The 27,959-nt window shown below is 53.5% G+C and overlaps 1 protein-coding gene and 1 long non-coding RNA gene across 3 annotated transcripts; one reads left to right on the forward strand and one right to left on the reverse strand.

Annotated features, from left to right (window-relative positions):
• On the reverse strand, positions 1 to 26,757 carry RGMA (repulsive guidance molecule BMP co-receptor a). Of its 2 annotated transcripts, none has more exons than XM_039844052.1 (4): positions 26,478 to 26,757; positions 17,353 to 17,468; positions 6,224 to 6,738; positions 1 to 1,997 (listed from the first exon to the last, which is right to left on the reverse strand). In XM_039844052.1, exons 1-4 carry the CDS (start codon positions 26,489 to 26,491, stop codon positions 1,278 to 1,280), a joined length of 1,365 nt encoding a protein of 454 aa, XP_039699986.1. In that variant the 5' UTR covers positions 26,492 to 26,757; the 3' UTR covers positions 1 to 1,277. The 2 variants fall into 2 exon arrangements, with proteins under 2 accessions (XP_039699986.1, XP_039699985.1); XM_039844051.1 differs by lacking the exon at positions 26,478 to 26,757 and adding an exon at positions 22,619 to 22,668.
• Positions 26,705 to 27,959, forward strand: LOC120587324 (uncharacterized). Its single transcript, XR_005648920.1, has 2 exons — positions 26,705 to 26,836; positions 27,333 to 27,959. It is a non-coding gene; the product is annotated as an uncharacterized LOC120587324 (long non-coding RNA).

The following is a 27,959-nucleotide window of genomic DNA, read 5'->3' on the forward strand; positions in this document are numbered from 1 at the left end:
CAGTGTATGAGAGGTCCCTGAGGAACAGCAGAGAGGGCTGCAGGGGACACTGGGGGGGCGGGCAGGGACAGTGGGTGGCCGTGGGGCTTCCAGGAGGTTGGCCCTCTGGAGCCTGGCCCGTTTGGGTCCCTGGGGGTCTCTGGAGCAGCAGCAGAGGCTGGGCTGGTTTGGGCCTCTTCAGATGGTCAGCCCGGGCTGTGTGGCCACGGGCTAAGGAAGGGGCCAGATGGAGACACGCTGCCAGGGCTGCTCCTCTCCCCGGAATGCAGATCTGGGTGGACAGGGTGGGGAGCAGGGCTCTGGGGGCAGGTGGGCAAAAAAAGAGGATCAGGGCAGGCCAGCTGGCCCTGTCCACTGGTCTCCTGCCCATGCCCTGCGGCCCATGTGCCCCAGTCCGAGGGCTCTTGCCATCTGCTGGAGAGGAAGGAACAGAAATCACGGGGTAGTTCTCTGTTTAGACATTTAGAAACTCAACTCGACTTCCTAAGCACAGTGGGGAGTTGGGGCCAGCAGGGGAAGGGCCAGAGGAGGGCATCCAAGCCCACGAGTGGCGTTACTCAGAGCACGTGTCAACACGCACTGCCTGCGCGGGGGCTCTCGAGGCGGGACCTGGTAACCGGGCCTGAGCCCGTGCCCACAGCAGGCGCGGCACACGTGGGGTCTCACAGGGAGCCCATGGCAGAAAGGTCCCAGCAGGGCACAACCTTTTGGCCAAAGGGTTATATCAGTTTGCCGAAGATCCCCAGCAACGCCCTGGGAGTGCACCAGGCCCCAGGGGAAAGGGGGCCCACCTGGGGGTCCAGTCTCGGCTCCGCCGGCTGCGTGTGTGCGAGTGTGCTCGTGTAAGAGTGTGTGCGTGCGGCGGGCACGTGCAGCAGTCGGCCGGGCCTGTTCAGTGCATTGCGAGGGGGTGGGATGAGCGGACTCTGACCTTCCGCAGCGTCTCTGGCGGGGTGGGGGCTCCAGCCTGAGGGGCTCGGTTTTGCACATTCACACTGTGGGGCGGGGGGAGGGGAGCTCTCCCCCACATTGCTCTACTGTCACAGACATCACAGCACCAGTCAGTCACCATGACCTTGTCCAGGGCCCTAGAGAGGGCGAGGGGCCGCCCCACGCCCCCAGCACTTGCCAGCAGCTCCGAGGTAACCATCCCACAGCTCACCGGCCAGCAGCTGCCTCTGCTTCTGACCCCTGCAGAGACCACGGGGCCACCAGAAGCCACCAGCCCTTCTGCAGGCCGGCAGCTTGGGGACAGGCAGTGTGCCTCGCTCTCCATCCTATGCAGCAAGGGCCTCCAGGAACACAGGGAGCAGGGTGAGGAGCAGGAGGCTGCCCAGGAGGAGCCGAGGGGCCGGGCACAGCCCTGCAGTCGCTGCCCGGCCCGGTGGCTCCCGCGTCCTCTCGTACAGGTGCAGCTTGTCCTTATTGGAGTGTAGCATCTTGACGTCCTCCAGGGCATAGTAAGCAGCCAGTGTGAAGTTCACGTCGCCTGTGGTGAGCAGGTCGAAGACGCAGGCCTGGTAGTAGAGGTCCTCCACGGGCAGCCTCTCCTTGCACTTGGCCACGGCCGTCTCGTACGGGAAGGTGTCGGGGGCCGCGGGTGTGGGGCTGGTGGCCTGGGGCCTGTGGGCGCCCAGGCCCTCGTGGGCACGGAAGGCCTGGAAGTCAATCTGCTGGTTGAGGGGACAGCCCCGCAGGCAGAGGTAGAGGCCCTGACTGTCCCGGTCTTCCACCGCGTTGACCACCTCCTCCGGCATGCGGACTGCGAAAGTCAGGTAGCGGCCCACCTGGCGAACCACGATGGTGGTGCCGATGTACTTGGCCTGGATCTCTACGTGCTGGCCGGACACCTTCTCTGTGATCTTCAGGCTATTGGCCCCGTGCTTGTCCCCACCATTCTTGGAGCCATCGGCGAAGGCGGCTGGGAGCTCATCCATCTCAGCCTGGTATACCTTCTGGTCCACACACTCCTGGAAGTTTTTGAAGATGATGGTGAGCTGCAAGGAAGAGGGCAGAGAGGGGCGTCAGAGATGCCAGCGACTGCGGAGGGAGAAGCCCCACCCCGTGCTTATGAAGCTCTCGGGGGAATGGAAGGGGCCCTCAGGATGCCCCAGACCGTCCCTTCCCCATTGTGGTCACCGTTCAGTGCCACCTGCACTCTTGCGTACTTAATATTTTTCTTTAAAACACCTTATTTTTTTTACTTGAAAAAAAAGTTGACTTAGAACAGGAACTTGAGATCACTACCCTAAATGGAAGACCAGCTCATTTACTATATGTCATGGTGAATCACAAAAAGAAAGCACAGCTAATTAAAAGTTAAATGTCATTAATCCACTGTAATAGGCTGAATAATGGCCCCCGAGATATCGGCCCTAATCCTTGGAGCCTTACATGGCAAATCACTTTATGGAGACTATAAAATAGAGGCAGAGGGACATCTGACCACAGAAAGAAGGCCATGTTTCCACCGAGGCAGAGATTCAAGTGATGAAGCCACAAGCCAAGGGATGCTGGCAACCACCAGAGGCCGAGGGAAGCAATGAAGAGACCCTCCCCTGGAGCCTCCTGAAGGGCCAGCCCGGCGACACCTTGATGTGAGCCCCGTGAGATTCACTGCGGACTTCTTGCCTCCATAACTATAGGAAAATAAATGTCTGTCTGTCTGAACCACCTTGCGGTACTTGTTACAGCAGCAGTAGGAAACTCATAAGGTCCATAAGCATCTAATGTCTCTCACACCGCCAGTGGACTTCCTGCAGAATTCTTGGAAAAAAAAAAAAAACTTCAAGCCACTGGCTGAACCTAATGGCAGGTGGAACAGAAGAAGCTGATTGATGCTCGAAGAAAGAGAGGGCAAATCCACGCAGGCACGCAGAGACCACGTAGGCTGCCCTAAGGGGCTACCCGGCGGGGTCTTGGAGGGGAGCCGGGGGCAGGAGAGGAACAAGATGCCGGTCAGTGGAAGGAAGAGGGGGGCTTCAGGCTGAATGCAAAACTCTGGCCACGGCCAGGGCAGGTTGACCCATTTCTGCCGGAGCCTACAACTGGGGCCAGGGCTGGGCTGAGCCCCTGGAGGAGACAGATAGCTGATTCGCTGTGTTAGTCACTATCCTCTTGGGAACCACAGACACAGCTACACTCGTTGGGTCAGTGTGGCAGGCACTGCAGGGGAGGGTGACATTACCTCTGATTTGCAGACAGGAAACACTGGCTCAGAGAGGTAAAGCAACTTGGCCAAGGTCACACAGCCACCAAGAGGCAGAGCCGGGATTAGTCTCTTGGTTTCCAGTTCCTGGGCTTTTCTGGCCACAAACCTACAGAGTGGGTGGCCCGGGAGACGGATGGGAGGCAAAGAGCCTGGGGAGTATGTGTGAGTCCCTCACCCCCATCGTCATGGGAGAGATGACTGGCTGCTCTTTCCTCCAAAATCTTAACTACGAAGACTGTATGCGAGAGAAGCAACCATCTCATTCCCTGTTCGTGCCCAGATGCCAGCTGGTGCCCCTGGGCCGAAGGCACCTGGGACTCTGCTGTCTACCTGGGACACGAGCTCTGTGGGCAGCTGCGGGAAGCCGAAGGTGGCCAAAGCCTCTCTGTCCTGCTTCGAGTCCTCCGTATCGAACCGCGTGAAACTGCCACTATATCATCCCTGGCCTCCAAAAACGGCGACTTCATTCGGTTCCACTGCCTGCTGCTTCCTTCCCTCCATCCAAGGCTCCCACCCTGATGTGGAGCCCTGCAGGGGGCCAGGAGGTGGGGCAGCCAGGGTGGTCTGAGCAGTGGGTGGTCCTGTCATTGGAGCAGGGGGCAGGATGAGGGACTCTGGTGTCCCTGCTGGTGTGTGGGGCCACACAAACACTCTGGGGGGTGGGGGGCTGCTTTCCAAGTGGCATTCGTCTCCTGGAACAGGAAAGGCTGGTTTTGCTATAAGCGCCACCTCTCGTGGAGACAGGCTCCTGGACGGCTGACAGGCTGCTTGTGCCAGGGACTCAACCACAAGTAACAGCATGAAGGGGGCCTGTCGAAAGCCGGGCGGCTTTGCTGCCAACAGGGCCACGGGCGCGGCCGCTTCTCCTCTCTCTGCTGCACCCCCCCTTCCGAGGGGCCTCGGGCTCCCCACTGTGTTGAGCACGGGGCAGAGCCGGGTTTCATCAGCTGTTTACGGAGCACCAGCTACATGCCGGGCCTGTATCCGCACGGACTGGAACAGTCCAAGACCCCTGTCCTCATGGAGCTCACATCTGGGGGGCAGAGACTGAGCAGATAAATTATGCCGTGTGTTGATAAGCGCTACAGGCGAACGAGCGAGGGGAGGGGATGGGAGGCAGAGGCCTGAGTTCGCTGTTCCCTGCTTCCGTTTCCTCATCTGTAAAATGGGGTGCCATGAGCACAGCTGGAAGGAGAAAGAAGGAGCAGAGGGCTGGGCATGGGGCAGTCCCATGGGGGCAGGAAGTTGGCTAAAATGTCAGCCTGGGCTGGAACACACTAGACAATGCACAAGAACACAGGGCCGGGCTGGGCTGGGCTGGATAACGCCAACATCATGGGAAGTCAGCAAAGGCCCCTGGGGAAGGCACGGTGCTGAGGGGAGGCGGGAGGGGAATGGGGTCAAGTGAGCAGAAGTGGCTGGCAGAGGCTTCCTTTGGGGTATGGCAGGCCCAGGCCCCCATCACTTTGAAGATAAAAGCTCCTTGGCTTCTCCTTGCTTCCCTGGAGGTCCCAGGCTGTCCCCACTCCCGTCTCGGCACCAGCACCCCTGTGCCAGTCTTTGTTCTCCATTATTAGCCTGGAACCTGTGAGAGGGAGGCATGCCTGAGCACAGAGGCTGGCACAAAAGAGGTGCTTGGTAGATGTTTGCTGAATCAATGAATGAACCAACGCACACACCTGATAACACCTGAGTAACGGAGGCCTACGAGAAAAGGCAGGGGCAGGCCCCAGGCACTGCGGGTAGCAGCCCAGCCTCACCGGTCACTAACCACAATCCCTCCCTTGACTCTATTATCACATTTGGTGTTTACACCACCCAGGATCAGGAAGAGGAGCACCACCCACCGTGTGCCCCTGCCAGGATGGGACGAGGAGGTAGGGTCCCCTCCCAGAGCTTGTTTGCTGCTGGATTTAGACGCTGCAGCCTCAGGCTCCCCTCATTCATTTATCTTGGCTATACGGTGGGAGGTGGGTAGGTGAAGGGGCTGCAGAGAAAGCAGCTGGGCCCTTGACAAGGGCCCCCCTCGGTCTGCAGAGGGCTGGGAGGGGAACAGGGCAGAGCGAGAGCCGGCCATAATCCTGCCACCCATTAGGTGCACAGCCTGGGGCCAAGGGCCTCGAGGGCATCCATGGGGCAAAGACTCACTTTGTTTCTTACTCAGCAGGGGGTCCCATAAAGAGACCCCCTTCGGGCATGCAAGGGCCACTGGCACAGAGAGAGAGGGCTGGCAGGAATCTTCCGAGCTGCCAGGTTACCTCACTGTCCTCCCCTGGGGCGTGGAGGGATGGGAAGGAACAGAAACGCCCCTGAGGGCCAGCCTGGCACCCTTGCAACATGCCGTTCCTAGGGAAACAGACCTGCTGCCAACCTGGAAACCCCAGGGGCCCTGGCAGGCCGGGCCCTGAGGGGGCACAGGTGACCCTGTTGCCTGGACTCTGAGAGGCCACCAGTCTCCCTCTGGCTGAGTCTGAATGTGAGGTCGGGGAGACCCTCGGAAGTGACGGGGAAGGAGAACCTGGGTGGACGGGAACGTCCCACTGCCTGCACCACAGGCTCTCTTTCTGGGGTTTTAACACTACAGTCCCACAAAAATGTAGTTTGGGGGCAAGAATATAATGAAAGTTTGAAACGGAATGCTCTAGGGAGTGCTTCTTTTGGATTATAACCCCAATAAGAAATCCATCTTACATCTGGATCCAGTGTGTACACACGTGTGTTTACATGCACACGCTCGTGCACACACACAAAACAAGCTAGGTCCCCTTAGACATCCTTAACCAGGCACAGTGCATTCACAAACTGCCTTTTACATACGCCAGGTTATGTCACTCTGTTCATTCTGCCCAGTTAAATAAAATATCTCACTCTAAGCAATATTAAGAATCTCTAGAACATTCCTTTCTAAATAATCTGCTCATTTACTGGCAGTAAGAACATGGTGGGTGCAGGAGGCGTCTGGGTCAGGTTGGTGGGACCCCACGGGGCAGCCCCATCCTGTCTCAGCCTCACCTTGCTGGTGGCCGTGGCGGCCGAGCCAGGCAGCACAGGCGTGTTGGTGACTTGCACGTTCAGGTAATTATTGTCGATGAGCGGCCAGGCGCCCTGCACCTTGCAGGTCTGGAAGCGGTCTGTGAAAGTCCTGAGGTGCGGGTCCCCGAAGAGGCCGCAGTGCGTGTAGTTGGGGGCGGCCGAGTGCTTGTGCAAGCTCTTCTCGTAGTGGCAGATCTCGGGGCTGTCGGAGCGCTCCTGGCTGTCCCCGGGTGGCGGGAGCGTGCGCAGGCGTGGCTGTGACGTGGGGCCATCCTTGGAGCAGTTGTGCTGGCTCATGAGGTCCTCTATGCCATGAACGGCCGAGTGGTAGGCCAGGTCGCCCCGGCAGGTGCGGGCGGTGCGCCGCGTACACAGGGCGTAGGTGCGCAGCGCTGCGCAGAACTCGGGGGCGTCGTCCGAGGCCGGGGCGTGGCCACCCGCCGTGGCGCTCCAGAACTCAGAGTTGCACTTGAGGATCTTGCACGGGGAGGTGGCTGTGGAGAAAGGACGAGACACGCCATCAGGCTGGGCGCGTGCATGAGGACACCCCATTTGAGACAGCACCACCCACACTGTACTTTCTCGCACAGATGGTGACCCCGGCCCCCTTCCCGCGCGCAGGTGGTAGTAAAGGGCGGATCTGCCCCAGTAGGCCTTCCAGATTCTTCTGTGCAGCCTATAATAAGGCAGGCACGCTGCAAGGGTTGGCAGTGGCCCCTGTGGAGAGGACTGGTTAGTGTTTGGCGACAGCGGGACAGGCCACCTTTGGGCCTTTGACATCTGTTAACACTTTCAAAGCCATCCCCAAGAGTTTGGCAAAAGCAACAGGAACCCGGAGGGTAATTAAGCCTTGGTGTTAAATGCGTGTCCCAAGCTCTGTCACTTTTGTGACCTTGTGCAAATGGCTCAAGTTCTCTATGCCTCATACCACCTGGAAAATGGGTAATACACAGTACCTGCTGTGGGAGTTTGCTGGAAGTGGTAAAGGGCTCAGAAGGGCACCAGCATTCAGCTGAAGCTCACTGAATGTTTGCTAGTGTGATTACTGTGTTAGCCCTGGTCACAGAGGGCCTGGTCCCTGTCACCTCGTCCACGTGCCTCCCGCCCTCTCTATCCTGCTCAGCAGAGCAAGCTGGGAGGCAACTGAGAGTGAGGACTTTGTATTTGCCCCAATTTGTGTGATTTTTAAAAAACAAGTCACCAGCTTTGACACCTAAGCAATAGTTAGCCATAAATGGCTATGTCTGAAAACCATGGCTGTAGGAACCTGGCTTCCCGGGTGTCCTCAGCCACTCAAAACCCTGGGGCCTTGCACACCTTCCTAGGAGTTTAAGAGGAAGCGCAAGCACCATCCTACACGGAGAAGCTGTAGATCGGGGGGCATGGCTTGCAAGGGGCCACTGAGACTGATGAGCTGAGACTGGACTTGGTGGCTCCCATTCCCTTCTGCCACCTCTCCAGGCAGTGACACAGCTCTCCAGGGCCTGGCTGCCTAAAATAGACATGCATGGGATTATCATTCCCTGGGGGTGTCGGGGACGGGCATCAGGGATGCCAGGGTTGGTCAGTCCCCATGGGTGGTGAACTGAGGGGCCCCCGCCCCCCATGGAGTCATCCTGCCGTCCTGTGTAAACTAAATCACAGGCTGAAGGCCTCCCCAGGTCAGGGACTGGAATGTAACCTGGCCTGGCATCAAAAGGAAAAATTGTGCTGTGGTGTCACCTGCCAGAGAGACCCCAGAGGGGCCGATTTTTATGTTCAGTATCTTTAATAAAAAAGCGCAAGGCCTGAATTCCAGGCCATAAACCTTGGTTGGCCTCTTCTGATGCGAGTGTCCAAGAAGCAAGGAGAGGAAAGTCTGAGCGTTTGAAACAGATCCTATTGCAACTTGTGCAAGCAAGAAGAGGAAACCAGCTTTGCAGAGCGAGCCACCCTGGTGATTCCAGCGTGACGGAAGGCGGCCAGCTGCCTCCTTTCTGCCTGGTTCCTGCAGACGGCAAAGTGGCTCCTCTGGCCCTGGGGCCACTTCTTGGTGGATCAAGACAGCCAAGACGCACAGAGCCAGGGGGTTAAAGGACTCGAATGGAAGTTTAGCCACTGTGGCCTTTGGCAGGGACAGCTCTGGGGGCCTCTGCTAACTTCCACCCGGGGCTCCACCCCAGATGCCCAGGGAAATGCAAAGGCACCCCACAGACCTTGTGCTCCTTAGAAGTCCGTTATGCATGTTTTGTTTTGACCCAGGCCTCTTGAGATAGGACTTTCAGGATTAGCTAGTGGTGGAAAAAAGAGAATCCAGAGGCTGCAAAGACTGGCCAGCTGGGGCAAAGGGTGGGGTGCAGGCAATGCCTACAGCACGGTGGGCTCCCAGACTTACTGGGGATAGAGTGGACCCTCGGCAACCATTGGACCAATCTGCTCCTGACTCGTGCAATGAGGGCGAGAGCTTCCTGTCTCTCTGTGCAATCGATTTATCAAGAGCCCTAATAATCACTTTGGGACCAACCTCCATGTTGGCTTCTCAAGGTGCACTGTGGAGTTTTAGAACCTGGGGCCCGAGGGACGCCAGAGGTCCCCAGTTTCCACCTCCGGCCAGCCTCTACGGCAGGAAATCTCCCTGCAGCATCCCTGCCTAGTGGACATCCGGTCCCCACTGCCACTGCAACTCTGCTAGAACAAGGCCGGTCCCTCCTGCTCTGAAATGCTCCAGCTCTGGATCCACGCCTGCTTCCTAGGGCCTTTCGCGGGCCGATCCTTCTCTGGAGCCACACAGAAAAGGGTCGAATATAAATGTAAATGATGGACGGCTCCTTGGCTTCCCTGTGGCACTTTCTTCAGCCTCACCCCCTAGCTGCTCTGTGAGCCATGCCATGCCACTCTAGCTCAGTGCCACCTCCTGCCCACGAGTCCCCCGAGGGCAAGGGCCCCTTATCATTGTCCTGGAATTTTTGGCTCCCACGCTCAAAGCATCTGTGCCCCAGCACCCCACATATATAACATTTCATTTTGCGGGGAACTGGGCTCTAGGCAGCTTCCTTAGTGGACTGATAGGCGGCAGGGAGAAATCACAGCCACGGAGCTTTGCCTGACTTAATTGTTGTCCTTTAAATAGTAACCCAGAGCCTCTCAGAAACAGAAACAGAGGCAGGGAACTTGGAGTACCAACTGTACCAACCCAGGCAGGATGAAAATATTTACGCCACAGAGCGGCATTAGCTGCCTTAGGGACCGCCTTTGAACTGTTAATCAAGCCCAAGCCTTCAGAATAATAGCCTGATTATTACTGTCTTGTTTGCATAACAAAGAAGCCCAATCAAACTTATTTTGCTGTGTGCCCAGGGGGGTGTGAGGGATGGGCCCCGAGAAAGGAGCTTTAGGGATGCGGTGAGCTGCTGCTCCACAGCCAGAACCCAGGAATAAAGACAATGCAATTTGCCACCAAGAAAAGCCCAATAGACCAATAAATTACCCGCGTGCAAAGGGATTAGATCAGGTTTCACTAGCGAGTGGGGGGGGCGGGGGTTGAGCCAGGAAACAGAAAAACCTGCCTCTTAAAGGAGTAAAAGGCTCATTTTGAAAACAAGCCCCAATACAAGGTCAAATAGCTGTTGTAAGACTCGGTGCCTTGCCTGGTAACTGCCTGGATTCATGACTTGCTGAAAGTTCTGGACGCTACTGTGTGCCAGGTACCGTGCTCGATGCTGTTCCTGGAACAAGCCCTAGTGAGCGCCTGTGCTCAGGAACAGTCAGCCATGGAAACTTCTAGAATGCAAATCAAGCACGTTTCCTCTGAATACTAAACCACAACAGAGATGCACAAATGGAGGATGAGAGGGTATCGTGGAAGTAGCATTTCAACCAGGCGTTGAAGGGCAGTGGGATCTGATGGGTGATGCCAGGAGGGGTCCCAGAAACACGAGGCCTCCATCTAGCACAGCTGAAGTCGGCAGGAGGCAAAGTGCTGCTTGGTGAGCGTGCAGCCAGGAGTTTGAGGCAAGACACGCGAACCTTGAGGACCAGCTGTGCCCGTGGTAAAGCAAATGTTGCTCAGCTTCAACCCGCTTTCTTCTGCTTGGTGGGGCAGGGACTCTGAAAACCTAGTTTCTCTTGTCACCCGGCTCCCTGTTAGATTCTACCACAAGGGGGCACTAGACAAAGGGAAGGCTGTTGGTTCAGATGGTTTACTTTCTGTCCTCAGGCTGTTTCTATCACCACCACCCAGCTGGAGCTACTGCAAAGCACTGAGACCAAGTCAGACAGGAACCCCTTTCAGTGACCTGGGCCCCCAAGCTCCCTTTCTCTTTGTCCCTCCAGACCCAGGGTTGTAAGCCACTTCCTGCTACTCTGTGCCCTCACACCCATCCACTGCCCGCTATGTTAAGATCCCTCTGTGGACATACCCCGGTGGCTTTTCTTCTGACTCAGCCCTGATACTCCAGCCTAAGGATTTCAGACTAGATCCAGTTGATCATGGAGCCCTGGATAATTTTCAGTGAGAACAGGGCACGATGAGAACACTATTTCAGGACGCAGTGTAACTTAAGAGGCAACGGCTTCAATCAAAACAGAAGCAGGCAGAACAGAGGGAGAGCAGCACAGATGCGGAGGCAACGAGCCACCATGCGGGTCCTGAAGGAGGTGGGAACGGAACACCCGCTGTGGGGGGGCGCACCCTGCCTTACCCAGCGTGACAGCCAGCAGCAGGAACGGGCCACTCTCCACCTCTCCAGTCCCTTAGTATTGAGTTTAGGAGGGGACAGTTAACGGATCTAGGGCCAGTATTTAGCGAACTCTGGCCTGGGCAGTGTTCTGGAATCTCCTTGCTTGAGCGATGCCTGAGGCTGGCTGGCTGTGTCACTCCTGTAGGAATTTCACTCTACCGTCCTGCCCTAAACAACCAGGTGTTTGGCATCAGATACTGAAAGGAACACACCCAGGTGATGGGGTGGATTTTTCACCAGGTGCAGCAGATGCTACCTTACTTAACCTACAAGCAGCCAGAATTGATCAAGTTTCCGAAAAGGCATTCGGTCCCAGTCCAGCCTAAGAATGCCCCAGGGAACTGACCTCGCCAATGACTCCAATGAGTCTCCCACCCCTTGAACGCACTGGAAAGTTCCTGGGGTTTCCCTTAGGAGCTGATGTACAGGAGAAAGAGCGAGGCAAGAGGAGAAGAAGTTTCTCGAAGAATCTCAAGTGACCTGAGGAGCGGGGGAGGGTGGATTGGGGAGTTGGGGGTGAACTTCCTGCCAAGTGTGGGCAGAGGTGGCTGAGTGCCACTCAGCCAGCTGAGGCAGGGGGCACCGTCCCTGGTCACACCCAGCTGCTCTGCCCCAGCCTCCGCACATGCCAAGTTGTCGCAAGAAGCCACACTGAGTGCCAAGGAAGAGGGCACACCTCAGCTTACAAACTGGATACCCTTCCCCAGCTCCCACTGGGGTCACATGGAGCCAGATCGACAGCAAACAGGACATTCTAGGCCACAGGGGGGACTGTCAGGAGGCTGAGGGCTTCTCTGGGTAGAAAGGACCCACGATGAGCAAGGCGAGACATGAGATTCCACTTCAATACCATCCTGGCTTAGGGCCGAGAACTAGGCTACCCTGTGTTCCACAAGGAGCATGGTTACGGGCAAAGAAAGACATTGCTTTTCAGAAAGAAACGAAGCTTGCAGGTGACCAATTCGATCTTTCCACTTTAAGGCATAACTCCTTTTCCCGAGTCTAGGGCTGGCTCCAGAGATGCTCATTTTCCACCCTGGCTCCGCCTGCAGCAACCCCGGGCTCATCTGCTTGACCGCTCCAGGTCAACATTCATTTGAAGTGGCTTTTCTCCCTCACCACCATCCACAGGCGAGCCTGACTCCTCCACCTTCCTCCTGCAGTGGGAGGGCAAAAGCAGGCCAGCTGGGCATGCGCCTGGAGCGCACACAGTCGTGTAAGCCTGTGATCATGAGACTTACACGTAGCATGGGGGCAATAATGGGCCCCTTTCTGCATGGGCCTGGGCGTAGAGGGATGACTTTAATAGGCGTCTTAGTATTCCTACTGCTTGGGTGAAATGGCGCATGAAATGAATAAATAAGAAAAACCCGAAAGACATAATCTGAGTCGGGAAAATTTGCAGAGTGACAGCCCTGCCAACTGGTTTTCCTGACCTACAGTTGGGTGGCATCTTCTTCTTGGAATGCTAAGGCAGAGATGGACAGGATAGCAGAGGCAGCAGAAAGGCTAGGTCCATGGAAAATGTAGTCACTCTCCATTCTGCTATCTAATCCTATCTCCAAAGTTTATTTTTTCCCCCACCTTAAAAGCCATATATGCTCATAGAACAAGGTCTAATAGCCTACATAGCAAATGTAATGAGTGTGTTTATCCGAGATCAGGTATATGGAAAAAGGCAGGGGTCTGGGTTCTTTCTACTCCTGGCCGTGCTGCTCACTAGCTGTGTAATATCAGGCAACCTCTCTGACCCTCTGTTTCTTCATCTGCACAGTGGAATGATGATTCTCAAGGGGAAGGAGTGGCAATCTGGTGAGGTGACGTACTTAAAGCATTTAGGCGAGTGCCTGGTATACTTTGACCACTCAATAAATGGAAGAGCTTTAAAAATTATTGTTCTCCATACGATCATACTTTGGAGAGAACAACAGAAAGGTATTATGTCTCAAAGACATTCATGAATGTTCATTAGTGATGGTTGTCTGTGGGAGGGTGGAATTTCGGTTATTTTCATTTTCTTATTGTTTTCAGCCTTTAGGTTTAAAAATGAGTATTGTTTTTATAACCAGAAAACATTTTCTGGAAAAAAAGATTGCAATTCACTTGGCAGCTCCATGGGTGGGTGGTACAGGAAGGCAGGGCCGAGGGCTGGGCAGCTGCTTGTAGTAAGGTGACAACAGGGACAGGCAAGAAAGGGCAGAGGAAGGAGGAAGGAGGCCCAGCCTCAGGTGACCAGACCCATACCACACCAAGGCCTTCACAGTTGCGAGCGGTGGGGTCCCTAAAAGACCCAGGCGAGGTACTAGTCCAGGGAACGGGAGGAGAGAATCTAGGGTGAGTAACCACCCTTCTAAGGACAGGGGACTTACAATTTTAAAACTAGAAAAGTCGTGGGTAAACTCAGATGAGTTGGTCACCTTCTACTCTACTAAGAGTAGAAGAAACGGTGCCTTCGATTTTAGGCAGGTTGAATTTAGCCAAGTATTAAAACAGCATGGCATATCACCATTTGACCAAAACATAAAGTTGGGGTTCTCTGGCCAATTCTGTTGGAGGCCTTGCATATTTCACTGAAGAATAGATGTTTACCAGGATCCACATGCCACCAACATGTAAACTGCGCCACCCACCCCACTGCATACAGGGTCCTGGGATTCTGTTTCCCACCTCATGAGTATCCTCAGCTGAGCCCATGAATTCTGTCTCCCCAGTTCTCTTTTGAGCTTTGGGGTGACTGCCGGCAATTTCTCCAACCTGTTAGAGAGGTTTCCTAGAAGACCAAACAGCTTCTCCTTACTCCCCTATTCACCCTCATGGCCTAAAGGGCCAACTGTCTGCAGGATTTTACATCCCAGCCCCACTGGGAGGCAAGGCTCTGCCCTGTGGACTCCTTGGTGTGTCACACACCAGCCTGCTAGCTTGCCCTGCTGCCATCTGACTCCTGTAGTTGGACATCATTTCATTCTCTCTCTTTGGGACACAAAGTTCTACGGGAGGGCAACAACATCGGCTGGTGGGCTCGCTTGCATATGTCTTAAGAGCAGCTCTGAGAGAAATAATCTCACTTTTATAATGACACAGACGTGATAGGCATTTGCGCTGTAGAGGGCCTTGGTCTCCCCAAGCTCTAGTTTCTCCACTGAGGACTAACATGTCCAAAACAGCTTCAGTTTAAAAGTGAAAGGAAAGAAATAAAGAAAAAAGAAAGGCTGCAGGGCAATAATCCTTAGAACAGCAGTCCTCAGTCTTGGGAGGGCACGAGAACCCCCTGGAGGGCCTGCTAGAGTGTGGACTGCAGTGTCCCCCCCACTCCCCTGAGTGTCTGTTTCAGCAGGTATGGGGTGGGCCGAGACTTCTATTTCTAACAATTTCTCAGGGGAGGCTGATGGGGCTGGTCCAGGGACCACACTTTGAAAACAACCGTGCTGGAGTATAGCATCTATACGTTGTTACAGGAAACTCACCCGCCTATCAAAAATATATGCCTCAGACAGGTTCTCTTAGAGATCTGTCTTATGAAGGCCTAATGGTTTCAGAATTCATAAAATATCTATTAATTGTGCTTTCAAGAGGCTGCTATTTGTGGAAGACTGTTCTAAAGCCTTTTCTGCCCCATTCCCCCCAGCTTGACGTGGCCGCTGTCCATCCACTAAAGGCACAGGAGGTGTGCCATACACGTTGAGTGAGTACATGTAAACACTCTCAAAAGACACAAACCCTCTCAGTCTAGCAGAGGTTAAGACATCTTTCTCCACATAACTATGTCCAATTTAATTTGCACTCCTCTGGGTTTACTCCTGGCAGACATTCAAGTTGACTAGCACTGAACAAACCTATGCTTTCAGGCAGCTGCTGGAGCCACAGTCCACCTGTCTTCAGTGGGAGAAGCCGTGGCACGCGGAGTGCCTGGCTATCCCTGTGTCTCACACTTGCCGGAGCTTTCCTTTTTCTCTGACACCCACCCTGCTCTCCCCAAGACCTGCAGGTTCTCTGCCTTTACCCCAAGGCAGCCTCTGCCAGTGCATCACAGTATATCTCCTTGTTGCGGCCATGACCCATTTCATCTCTTCCTTAAAAACACGGTCTTTTCACCCAGGTTTCTTGAGCGTACAAGTTTTCGGAGCCCGCAGGATATCGAGTCTGGGGATACCGAAAGCTCAGTTTTCAGTCAGGTGGGCGATTTTGACTAAAAGCAGCTGTCAGTGCCTCAAATTAGAACATTAGCCAGTTGGCGTGACAGTGTGGCAGCTATCTGTCCTATCTGCCAGGTTTTAGTTACCAGCCTCGACGCCAAAAAAGAAATGGGCTTCTTGGAAATAAAAGTGATGGAATTTGGGTTGTGAATTACATAACCCACCAGTTTCCTCAGACTGTGAAGGATATTTTAAAATAAAGTTTTAAAGGTGGAGAAATAAAATTAAAAAACCAACAAAAACACCACCAGCAGCCCTCGCAGCTCCCTTGGCCTCTGAGTCCCTCTGTCAGCCCTTCCTTTCCTCCCTCTCTAGCCCAAGAAGTTAACAAGTGCTGCCACTTTAAGAGCGGGAAGGTGTTGTTTTAAGGGCCTCAAAGCCCCCCTTCTCAATTTCAGCTTGGAGCTGAGATCACATCCCCCACTGCAGCCAGGGGACAAAAGCCATTTATCAACCCATCTGATAAAACTTCCAATGGGCTGGATCTTTATCTAGGTCAAACGGAGATGTGCACACATGGCAAACTCCTGCTTCCCCCAAAGGAGAATTTCTTTTTCAAGAAAAGGGTCCTTTTTGATTGTATTTTTCAGTTTTGGGGAGGGAACCAAATCAGCCTTTCAGCCAGGCCCTCCAGTAGGTGGAGAAACTGCCTTTTAAAAAGGGGTGTGAGGGGGAGTAGGAACCCCTGCTGTCTGACCCACTGTGGAGGTTTTAATATTCCGGGGCTAGGGCAAAAAAGGTCCAAGGGTCTTTGCCGGGACTGACAACCCCCCATCTTGTTCTTGGCTGGGGCCTCCCCAGTGGAATCCAGGGGTGGGAGCAGGTTGCGGCTCTTCAGGGAGCCCTTGGGGACACAGCTGCTGAGTGAACTGGACGCGCTGGACCCGGCAGGCGCCGGGGCCCGGGATCACGGCTGGGGCGAGAAGGTAAACTGATCCCTGCCCCTTTACCGCGGCCTGCATGGTCCGCCCGTCGGGAGCCCCAACTTGCAGCCTGGCCGGCCCAGTTCTGCCAGTTCCTGAAACCTAGTTGGCTGAGGAGCAAAACAAAACAACCCAATCCCGGTCTAACTCAAGTCCTTTCTTGCAAAACTCGGTGGTGCGCAGGGGTTGCGCATCCGCGCTGGGCTGCGGAGCGAAACAAACTCGCATTTTTTTGCAAGAAGACACCTCCAAGCCCGCAACACAATGGCAACGGCCGGGAGATCCCGCCTTGCAACGGGGCCCCTTCGGCCCATGACACTGGATTTTATTTGTACTTTTAGCAAGAGAAAAATGGGTATGAAGGGTTTAACAAGCGTTTCCCGGCTGTGAGTAGCATATGGCAAAAATGAAATAAAGTTTTATGAAACATTATAAAGAAAACAGTGCGGGGATTTAAGTTTCGTGCTTTCCCCCTCCCCCCGAAAGGAAAAAAAAAAAGTCAAGAAATTGGAGCGTTTGGGAAGGAACAAATGCTTCTCTGTGGAGTTGGTCTCCCTTCCCCCAACAAAAACAAGAGGTCCGGGCTCCGAGGAATTTGAAAGCAGCAATCTGCCAAAAACATTGTGAAAAACTATGGGGGATTCATTGGAAACAGATGGGCTTTTTCAGCTTTAATTCTGAAATTCTCTCCCTTTCTGACACAATAAAAACAAACAGGGGGCGACGTGGGATGTTATCAAACAGGAATACGGGCTGGTTTGAGCCGAGTTCGCGGGCTCCCCGCGTGGGGCCGGGACGGGGTCCCGCAGGAGGGGGAGTCAGTGACTGGGCTGGGACCTTGGGGGCGCCCCCTGCTCCACCCATGGGCACCGAACAGGTTTCCAAAGTGGTGGGCGAGGAGCCGCGGAAAGTGCCCCCTGCTCCAAGTCCGTGCCTCCTCTGCTCCCCCTCCTCCGGGGCCCCTGAATGACGCGTCCCAGGATCCCCCTTTCGCGGAAGGAGGGAGGCATCCCCGACCCCTGCGACCTCCCCGCCCCGCTCCTTCTCAGTGCAGGCCGAGCCCGGTTCCCCCACCCTCGGGTTCCCGCGGGCATCCGCTGCGCCTTCGGCGGGGCGCGGTAGACACAAAGACCCGCGGAAAAGGGAGGCGGGATCCCCGGGGTGGGGGTGGAGGTCACCCATGATCTTCAGCTCCGACTCGCTCCACGACATGGCCCGGGGCTGCGAGGAGGCCCGGGCGGCCGGCTGTCCCCGCTCCCGGGGCGGCGCCTTACCTGCTGGGAAGCTGCAGAGAAGGACTGCGAGAGTCGGCCAGAATCCCAGGGCTGATCGTCCTGCCCCTCTCCCCATACCCATCCATCCAGCTCGGCCTGTTACCACTAGCCTCTCCCTGGAAGAAGAGTTTAGAAGAAAAGAAGCAGAAAATCAATCACACTGCGGAGAAAGGGCAGCCTCGCTCCGCCGGCGGGAGCAGCGAGCCGGGCGGCTCGGTCCCCCTCGGTCGCGGGCGCCCGGCGCGCCCCCTCCCCGCGCGCCCCGCCCTCGCCATCCATCACCGGGTCCCCTCCAATGCTGGCGCGGCACTGCCACCCCCGCAGCCGCGCCGCCCGCCCCCTCGCACTCGGGTTTCAGCACCGCCCGCGGGGGCGGGGGTAGCTGGGCGGGGATCTGGGCGGCCCGGCTGCGGCGCGGGCCGCGGGGACCTCGGGAACCCCGGGACGCAGGTCGCCCCGCGACTCCCCACGTAGAAAGGACCGAGTCCCCCAGGCCGGCCAGACCTGCAGAGGACAAGGGCGGCAGCGCGCCCCCTAATCTTCCCTGTAAATATTCAACCCAAGGAGAGACTGTGCCTGCAGACAAACCCCAAGTCCCCTTTCCAACTAGACTGCTGTCCCGAAGCCTCCAGCGACATCTCTCACTCAGAAGTGTCTTCGGTGCCAGAGGCCGAAAATCCCCTTCCCAGTTGTCCGGAGTTGGGTCCCGCTGGACCTCAGCCGCGAGCGCACTCGAGGCCCTCCTGCCGTGGCCCCGGGCCGCCCACCCTGCCGGGGTTCGGCCGCCTCCAGCATCCCCTCCAAGTACCGCGCTGCGTCCCAGGACTTGCCCTGGCCGCGCTCCCGCGCTGGGGGCCCGCGAGCCTGTGGGAGGCGGCAGGAGGACGGCGGCCTCCCCGGAGGAGGTGTGGGTACAGGGGTCCCCGCTGTGCTCAGGGCCCTGCCTCCGAGGCCAATCTTGGGAAGCCATCGGGGTGGTGACTTCCCTTGACTCGGTCACTTATTTTTCCAGGAGAAAAACGTCTCCTGCTCAAGATTCCCTAGGCCCTGCAGCTCTTCAGCCGCTGCTCTCGGGATATTTAAGAGACTGGCAGCTTCCCCTGAGAAACATCTTTTGGATGGAACACAAATAGACCAGAGCAAGTGTTTTTAGTCAAACCAATTCCTCCCTTGGCCCCCTCACCTCACTTCCAAGCCTACTCATCTGGTTCTTTGGAAAAAAATTCAGAGTTTTTATCCAATTTAGATGTTTCTCTTCAGCACTATCGCAGTCCTCACTTGCCGAAGGCCACACACGCTGTGGGGCTCCCCCCTCCCCAGGAAGGGAGGCTTGCTCTGGGGGAGCGAGCTTGGGCAAGGGAAGAAAGCCCTGAGTCTGCGAAGACACAAATACTTCTGAATCTGGCTGCTAGAAAACAGGTAAGAAAGGGGACTAAGGCCTCAGCCAGCTGTGCCACGCAGCAAGAGGAAGCTGTTGTTCCCTCAGGACAAAAAGCCACAATAGCAACTGCTCACCTGTCTTTGCAGTTGGGGTGCCAACCTATTTTCCTCAAATATTTAGGCCTCAGTCCAACAGGCTCTAATTATCATTCCCCAGTTTGCGAAATGCTACATACAGGTTTGTCCAGTGAAAGCCCACTACCTCAAAATCCAGGTCTCAAATAACTTTCCTCTCAAGCTTGTCTCGTTCCTGGGACAGACCCAACAAGTTATTCTTCAGAACCTCAGGACAGCCCTGGCACACTGAGGCAGGGCACAGAGCCAGACTGCACAGAGGCACCTTCAAGGTCCACCAATTAACACCATTTGCTGGATTTTGCCTTTCACAAGTTGTTCTAAAGCCTCCCGCTAATGAGAGAGAAGGGACCCGTTAGCATTCCCACCAGTGAAGTCACCACCACCGCTGCTACAGCATCTCCAGGTCCAGGAACACAGCAGAGAGGCTGTGTCGCTTCAGAAGACCCGAATGCCGCCCCTTCCAGGCTGTCCTGGTCCAAGAGTGGACCTTCGACAGCAGGACGTCTGGCCTCTACACCTCAGTCCGTCCATCTGTAAGGGGAAGGTTGGTAATACAATTTGGGAGGGGCACTGGGCCACGGGACCCTCTTCTCCCCCCAAGTGGGGAGGAGACCCAGTTCTCATGGCAGAAGCTTTGCCATTTGAGGAAGGGATGCCAAGGGCTTTTTTCTCACAAGGAGAAATGTGTGAGGCTGCATTTGGACATAACGAAAGTAGAGATTTGGCCTTTACACAGTTTAGACTATCAAGAGAAATCTATCCCCAAACAGAGGAGTATGATGGGGTTGTGTTGACCTGGAGGAATCTGTCTATACTCGCCAAACCAACCAGCTTGTTGACAGCTCTCCAATTCTTTGCTAGAATAAGAAATTCTTGAAATGTTGGGTTTTGGAACTCAGCACTTTTTCACCATAGAAACTCACGTCACTCAAATTGTAGCTGACTTCAGACAGACAGCTCCTGTCATGCGTTCTCCCCTAGGTTGTAGCCTGGGCCTCAGGGTAGAGACTTTCTCTTGCATTTTTTCTGAACACTTGGTCCTGACGGCCTTTAGCCAACATTTTGAAAAGACCCCCAAGATCCCTTTCTGTGACTATAAACAGACTGGACAGAGTCTATTTTATTGTAAGTTGGATTAGGTTCTCCTAAACGCATTAACTGAGGCTTGCCCCTGCAAAAGCTTAATATGCATTTTTCTTGCTAACGCCTAACCCTGTCCCGCAGTTAATCTCCATTTGTTTGCCATCTCTCTACAGAGCCCTCATTTCATCCACAGGCCTGGAACCATCTGAACTTTCTCTCCTCCAGATGAAATATGAACATTTAAAACTAAGTCTGGGAGCACCAGTAAGCCTTGGGGATCCCCACTGTTTATAATTCTTCATCTGGAAAAGTACCTGTTTATCCTATTTTTTTGTTTCCCGTCTTTAAGGACAATTCCGATCTGTGGCAATTTCCCTCACACTCTGGAACAACTTACTATCATAAATGACCTTGGGGGTGGAACTTTGTCAGAAGGAATTTTGGATGTCTAAACATAATTCATCCTTGGGTTTCTCCTTCGTCTCCAGGCCTGTTTCTACCTCCTCAAAGAATGCTAACAGATTGGTCCAGTTTCATGGTCTCTTTTCAGAATGTACGTTGTGTTTTGTCTAGTTAATTGGGACGTTAAAAAGTGCTTGGTGATATTACTTTGTAGTGTATATTCTCTCAAAGTAGCTATTAAAAGTGACCCTTCCTAGATGGGTGGGCTCCCTTTGTGGGCGGAGGGGCCAGTGTGTATGTACATCCTTGGGTGCAGGCCTGGTGCGGAAGAACATTTTGGCCACCAAGTATCACTGCCATCATTAATTATCACTGCTCCCTTCCCTCCAGGTGGTCCCAGGACAGATAAAAACACATCTAAAATCAATCAGTCAATCAATCAATTAAGCTAGCTGGCTATTAGTTTACCAAAAACTATTGGCCACCTCTTGCCTGCTCCCCTCCCCAATAAGTATTTCTTACTTTATTTTCTCTTTCAGTTAAATAGTCCTATGAACCCTCCATCATGTCAGGAGCTAAGCAGTCAGAGAAGAACCGAGTTCACCAGCCAAAAGGAATGTACAGATGTATGCACAGACAGAATTGGATGAAAAGTAGTCTGTGTGAGGGATGCCCAGAAGCCTTCAAAAATCTACATCCTCACTAGGACTTCCTTCAATTTTGTTTAAAGATCGTTATTCTGTCCCTTCTCATTCAGAAGTCAGACAACTCACACTTATCACAAATTACATTGCAGAATGCAAGTAACCTGCCTGAGGTCACCTGGCTGGCTTGGTGGCAGGTCTGGGTGACTCTTGGCTGTCATGTCACCTTTGATGAGCTCACCAGCTCCTTCCCAGGCACAGAAATGCTTGGTCTTCTCTCTGCTTCTATTAACCCTACTCCATCCATGCACTCATCCCCTTGCTCTGAACAGAAGCCAGGACTCCCTTTGTGTTCCCCCAGCCTCCTGGTTGGAGCCTCCCTGGTGACTTGCTAACAGTTTCTGGGGGCTCGTTTCCCTGGTGTTTGGTTTAAAGCCTCCTTCCCTCTTTTCACACCTCTCCTTCTTGACCTCTGAGTTTCTCAGTAAGCTCCTAGAGCAGCCAATTTCTTTTTTTTTGATACTTCTCCCATTTCTCCCTACTGGGATTATAGGCTCGTGTATAAAATGGAATTTCATATATGAAAGTCTCACCCCGCCCCCCTTCTCGAGCCTCTCATCTGAGACTCTGGGGCACAGCTACTATCTGGTCTGAAAGCTTGCAAATTCTTCTGCCTATAAAGACATGTACAAAAGCCACAGCATTTTGAATTGCTTAATTGTCAGCGTTGAGACATTCTAGACATTGCAGTGGACATGCAGAGAGTCTTGGGATATGGGGTGGCTTTAACTCTGTGGCTCCTGGGTGATCTGTCCTATCTCTGGACTCTCAGCTTCTTAATCTGCAGAATCATGGCCTGGCTGCCCTGGGCAGGGGGGTGGTCTCCCAGCTCCACAGCCCCATGACTCTAGGGATTCAGTTAAATAATATTGGCTCTGTAACTAATTGGCCTTGCCCACGCCTGACTCTGGGGAGCCTCGTCTGTAATATTTCTGGATTTGCCAGGTAAATATGTTGCTGCACAAGTGGGAAATGTTATTTCAAGAGTGGCAATTTTGTGTTTTAAGGTCAGCGTGAAATTCTTCGGTAATAATCCCCAGCAATAATATTGTATACCTGAAACCACACCTTAAAAAACATTTATAACCTCTTGTTGTAAAACAGCATTTGGGTACTCATACCAAGACTCAACCATGTTCCTGTCATGAAGAACAGACAACCTATCGTTTACCTCTCCCCATTCCAGTAAGTTCTTGGGAGAAGAACCAGCTTGGAACCATTTAGGCACCAAATGGCAAGTGTTTGAACTAACAGTAAGTCTGTGTCTCTCTCTTAACCAGCAGAAGGCTGGAGTATTTAGATTAATGAATTTGGTGCCAAGCACAAATACCATAGACATTTAGCAATAGGAACAGATAACCAAGTTATTCATCAAATTCAAACTTGTTTAGAATGGCTTATGCAAAGCTGAAGTAAAGAAGATCCCCAGCTGATGGGAAGTGGGACCGAGTGCCAATCCAGAAAGAACTGATGTGTCAAATTTATGTGACTTTCCCCTCTACCACCATGGTTTTATTTTTTGAATTTGTGGGAGGCTGAGGGGATTTCTTCACTTTTACCTTGAGAGGCGATGCAGCATGCTGGCTGAGAACATGCAGACTCTCTGGACCTGTGAATTGGGAACATGCTTTAGCTTCTTCAGAGGGTTATTGTGTGTATTAAATGAGTTAATACAATAACAGACCACTTAGAACAGAGAAGATGCTTGGAACAGATGCTTGGCATAGAGTAAGTGTTGATAAGTAGCTGCCAATATTAGTTTTAAACATGGATAAGAACCATTGTTTGGATTATAAGGAAGTGTCTACCATGTTCCTCGTTCTGCTAGAGTCTTTGTAACGTGTGGGAACTGTGAGGAAAGCTGCAGAATTCCCCCAAGGTCTTCCAGATAACCTTGACTTCTGGTGGGTTCTAAGTGCATTATCAGTTACACTCAAGTTCTGTTGAACTCCCGTTGTGAGAAAAAGTCTCCCGTGTAACTGTAGAGTCATCTTAACTATGTGATGGGACTCAGGGAAACTGACTTGTTCAAGGTCGCCAAGAATAGAAATAGCAGAGAGAGGCTCAAACCCAGGCCTTGTGATACCAGATTCAATGTCTTCCCCACCAAACCACAGCTGTTTCTCATCTTCACCCAGGGCTTATTTTGCTGTTGTTAGTCAAATAATATGCCCTGTTTGTGTAATGATAGATCATGTATTAGAAATGGGAATATATTTAGAGATACACCGTTTCCCAGAAATGATCAAAAACATACGAACGTTTTTCCTTAGTGTATGATCTTGAGATACCCAAAGATACAAAACCAGGTGTGCTTTAGGATAGTAAAGGAAGCATTGTGAAGTCAGTATGTTGAAATCTAAACGTCAAGCTATCTTAGCTGCATTGATGTAAAACAACATTAATTAAACTCCCACAAATTCCTTGTGTGGGGGCAAAATGACGTACCAAACTTAGCAGTGAGGGATTATGAGCAGTTTTGGACCTGCGTGGGCTGTCATCCGGAACCTCATAATGTCCACAGGTGAGCCTGACCTTGTGTGCACACTTGGGTGAGGCAGCCCTTAAGTTTTTCCATTGCCTGGTGCCTGTCATTTGAATAGGGCTGGACACTGGGCAAGTGGGGAAGCCTGAGCCTCCCTTCTTCAGGGTAAACTTATGTTCAGTTAAGTTCGTTGAGTGAATAAATAATGAATATTGTTTGAAATGCAAAACCATCTTCTAAAGAGCTACAGGAATGCCACAGACACTTATAAGTCAGTTGAACTTCCCTTGGGAATTATGTCAAGTTCTAGAACAGTGATCTTTAAAAGGAGTAATACCTTTTCATTTCACAGAAGTAACAGATTCCGATAAGCCTGCACTGGTTTCTGATAATGCCTGTTAGTTTGTGTTCAGTTTCACTTGGGAATATCCCTTCTCTTTCCCCTGATGGCAGACCTCTTCAGACCTCCTAACTTGTGACCAAATTTTGGGACCATACAAGGTAAAAGCAAGTGCTTGAGTTTAATTCATTTGGTAGTAAGGCTGTAGGGAAAATAGCACTTTAAACCTGGAGAACCTGGGCTATGCCCCTTCACCTCACTGGGCAACTTCTGAGAAACAGAAATGCCAGCACCTGTTCCTGCATGCTTCCTGGAAGCAGCCAGCATCGCTGGGAGCATGGCTCAAAAAACTCCCTGTCCCCATGTTAGGGATGCTCAGTGCCTATTCATTTTATTTTGCATCTATTCATCTAAAAATTCCTGTTTTTGGTCTCATATGGGGCGACCAAAGAGCTGAACGAGGGTCATATTAGATAGGAGCTTCTCATGCCTCCATTCTCTATTGTTATACACACTGGGGAGGCAGCGAGTCATGCCTTGGAGAGGCTTGGAAGGAGAGAAAGCAGACAGAGGTTTCTCAGCAGAGGTCAGAGAAACTCTCCTTGAAAAAGATGCCAGGTTACTGCAAGACCATTTTTGTCACAGATCTGGTTGTCAAATCAATATCTGCAAATGGAGACAGTTTGAGACAGCATGGCAGCGTTGGTTGGACAAGCCACCCACCATTCCACATGTCTATTAAACACCTGACTGCCACTAGGAAGGAGGCAGGGTTAGTAAAAAAAAAAAAGGCTGGGACCTCCTTTGCCACCACTGCAGCTCAGAGGACCTCACTGAGGCAGGGTCTTCACCGCAAGCAAAACATGACACTAACCTACAAGGAACCGCCGTCCCCTTCAGAATGGAAAGAGAACTCAGCTCATTGCTAATTCCATTTGGCCTGGAAGGTGGCAGCAAAATCCAGCCACAGAGAAGTGGAGCTGCCTGGATGTGTGTGTGGGTGCCCCACCCAGAGCCTTCCTCCGCTCCGCTTGCCATCCAGCGAAGTCTACCCCAGTTGTTAATTGGAGATCATGTCCCTTATAAAGGGGGCTTGCCTGTCACCTGCTGTGTTAGTGGAATGGTGCAAAACCTTTTCTTTGTATGTGTAAAAATGCCATTTTTGGTATATTGCACCGTTCTTGTATAGATTGGCATGAGACCCTTTCCCAGTTCTCCTTCAGCTGCCCTTCAGAGCACAGTCAATCTCTTTTCTAGGGATTTGCCTGAAAAAAATCACTCAAGATTCGCCTGAAAAATTACTCGTTTGTGATGCACGGGAGAAGAGCAAGGTCCGTGCGAAGGTTTTTCAGATTTCTGCTATTGATGTCTGAAGAACCAGTATTTTTTTAACAGCAGGCAATATTTTATGTTATATTTCTGTTGGAGGATCCTAAAGCCAGATGGAAAAGGTGATGGAACTCCTTGAGGTGACAACTTGGCACTCAGCATGACCTGCAATTGTCCCTTGGGCTCAGCGTGCTGAGCTCCCGGCTTCTGGGCGATCGGGCTCAGCAGCACTGCAGACACACCAGGAATTACTTTTTCCTAGAAGCTAGTTGCCCCCCTTCCTCCCCTCTCGGCTCTGGAGTTAACCTGCTTAAGAGGACACCCAACTTTGCAGCCTAAGAGGAACGCGCCGCTCACCATTTCCGCTAGATGGCGCGATTTCCCCTAAACCGTCCGCAAGACACGCGATTTATAAAATAAATACAATCCAACGCCTTCTGAAACCACACCACATAATAGCAGCTCGCAGGTTCCCATTAAAATCTCAATTTGGGGAGATGATTCTACCTCCGAGCAAATCTAATATAATTACATTAACAGGATGCAATCAAGAATTGCATCCGAGCGTTCCCACTTCGATCCTCTCCCTAAATACACCTGTCCTCCTGTCCCAGTTGGTTCCCTGGGATGAACCACCGCACCAGCGAGGCGCAGAGTCATCGTTGTGACAGGTCCGCCGGGCTCACCCGGCCACTTAGCGACGCCGGGGCCACTCGGGAGCTCCATCTCTTAGCTCTCAAGCTAAGTCTCGCACCTTCTCGCGCACTGGCGCTCCCAGGCAAAGGACCGCTGGGACCCGAGCCGGGACGGCGCTCAGCGCGGGCTCCGCCGCTGGCCTAGGCAGCCCGGCGTCGGGCAGGAGGGGGCTCGGCGAATTGGGCCAATGGGGGTTCACAGCGGGACAGCCTGGTGGCCGACTCCGTCCTTGGCTCCCAGAAGGAGGTGGCCTCGTGGGAGAAAGGGAGCTCCCAGCCCGCAGACAGTGAGGGAGACGTCCGCCGGGGCAGTCCCGCCACTCGCGCTGCCGGCTGCCCGGGGAGAGCCTTTTAGGAAAAAAGAGTAAATACCAAACCACAAAAACTTTACTGCTGCCAAGAGCTAAAGCGATCGAGGCGCAGCGAAGCTCCAGACTGGGCAAGATGAGGAGCAAGATGAGACGCGGGGTTAGGGAGGACGCAAGCAGTGCGCTGGCCGGGGCAAGCGTCCGCGGCGGCGCCGGGGGAATGTCGGAGCTGAGTCCGCCCCTCTCCCGGCCCGCACTTACCTTGGCGGCCGCATGAGCCCCTGCGGCCCGCGGAGGGTGGCGTGGCGGGGCTGCGGGCGAAGAGTGGGTTTCGGGGCGCCGCTCGTCGGCCCCTGGGCAAGGTGGGAGGGGCTCGGCAGGCGTGCGTCCCCGCCGCCCCGGCCAGCTCAGCAGCGGCCCGGGGCGCGCCGCCTGCTCCCAGGCTGCATGGCTGTGAGCGCCTGGAGGAGCTGGCCCGGGAGCCAACAGCTAGCGCGTCCCCAGCCCTGCGGCTCCGGCGGAGCAGCCCGCGCTCGGGAGACAACTGCAGAGTCGGTGGCTCGGGCCACCTCCTCCCTCGCCTGGCCCCCGCCTGCCGCTGCTCAGCGCGGCGTCGCGAGGTTCGTTTGCGCGCAAAGGGGAGGGGGCGGGCCGGGCGCCCCGGGCGCGGGTGGGGGGCGAACGCGGGCGGGGAAGGAGGTGGGGGTGCGGGTTCGGATTGCCCCGCCCCGCCGTGGCCGCACCCTCCCGCATCAGCACCCGTTGGGTGGCGGGGGTGGGTGCGCATGGTGAAAAGTCAAGAATTCGCTAAACGCACAGGTTTGGGGGTCGTGAGCCACTGCGACGAAACCCAAGGTGCCCCCAACTTTCCTAATCTCCCACTGGGATGCCGTGGGGAGCACGCTTTCCACCCTCAGTTCCAGGATGGAAAGGGGTAGTTGCTGTGAGGTTTCCGCAGCAGTCACAGCCCGGGGAAACGCTGTGGTTCTCCGCGGAGACGCACCTTTGTTCTAGTGAATGTTATTTTTGTTTAAGAATCTTTTTTTTTAATTAATACATATACATGAAATGTGTAATACACGAATACGTTCTTGCGTATGATTTTGCACAATTCAGGGTTAACTAGAGTGAAAAGACCACATCACGTCGCCTCCCGCTGCAGCCGCTTGCTGGAGGTAACCTTGGGTCAGGCTGTGCTCCGCGGCGGTTCCTTCCAGCCCTTGCTCTCCGCTTTCACACGCACACGAACAGATTGCAAGTGGATCCTCGTGGGCTTTTCAAAAGAATGTTTTACCATGCAGCACACGCACCACTGTGAGAACATGGCCTCTTCAGCAGCGGTAAATCCCTAGGGGCTTTGGGGGTCCAGAGAAAGACCCTCGCAGTGAAACCGCAAAGAGGCACCCAAACACGCCATGTGCAAATGTGAAAGGCCAGCTGGGGCCTGAAGTCAGCCTGAACACACAGCTCACGCCCAAATCAGCATCGCACGGGGAGAGAGATTCGCCAGTGCATTTGACAAGATTACCACCTTCTTTCTTACAGAAAACATCCTGTCTTGGATTTTGATATGATGGGAACTCTTTGGATTTGCAAATGAAAAGGCATCATTTGCATTAAAGCCTGATCATTATTGATGCTTCCGGGATGTGGTTTAAAAGGATAGTTTGCATCTTATTGGTCAAGTGTATTGAAATAATCTATACATGGAATATAAATAAAATCCATGGGATTTAGTAGGAA

The sequence above is a fragment of the Pteropus medius genome, unplaced genomic scaffold, assembly GCF_902729225.1.
Source record: "Pteropus medius unplaced genomic scaffold, Ma_sr-lr_union100, whole genome shotgun sequence".
In the NCBI taxonomy this organism is placed as follows: Eukaryota; Metazoa; Chordata; class Mammalia; order Chiroptera; family Pteropodidae; genus Pteropus; species Pteropus medius.

Excerpts from the sequence above, each read along its gene's own strand:
- RGMA (XM_039844051.1), bottom strand. The coding sequence starts at position 22,653 with ATGTTCTCAGCCAGCATGCTGCATCGCCTCTCAAG. Across the intron at positions 17,469-22,618 it reads ATGCTGCATCGCCTCTCAAG|GGAGAGGCTAGTGGTAACAG; the intron begins GTAAAAGTGAAG and ends CTCTTCTTCCAG. Across the intron at positions 6,739-17,352 it reads TCTCTGCAGCTTCCCAGCAG|CCACCTCCCCGTGCAAGATC; the intron begins GTAAGGCGCCGC and ends CTTTCTCCACAG.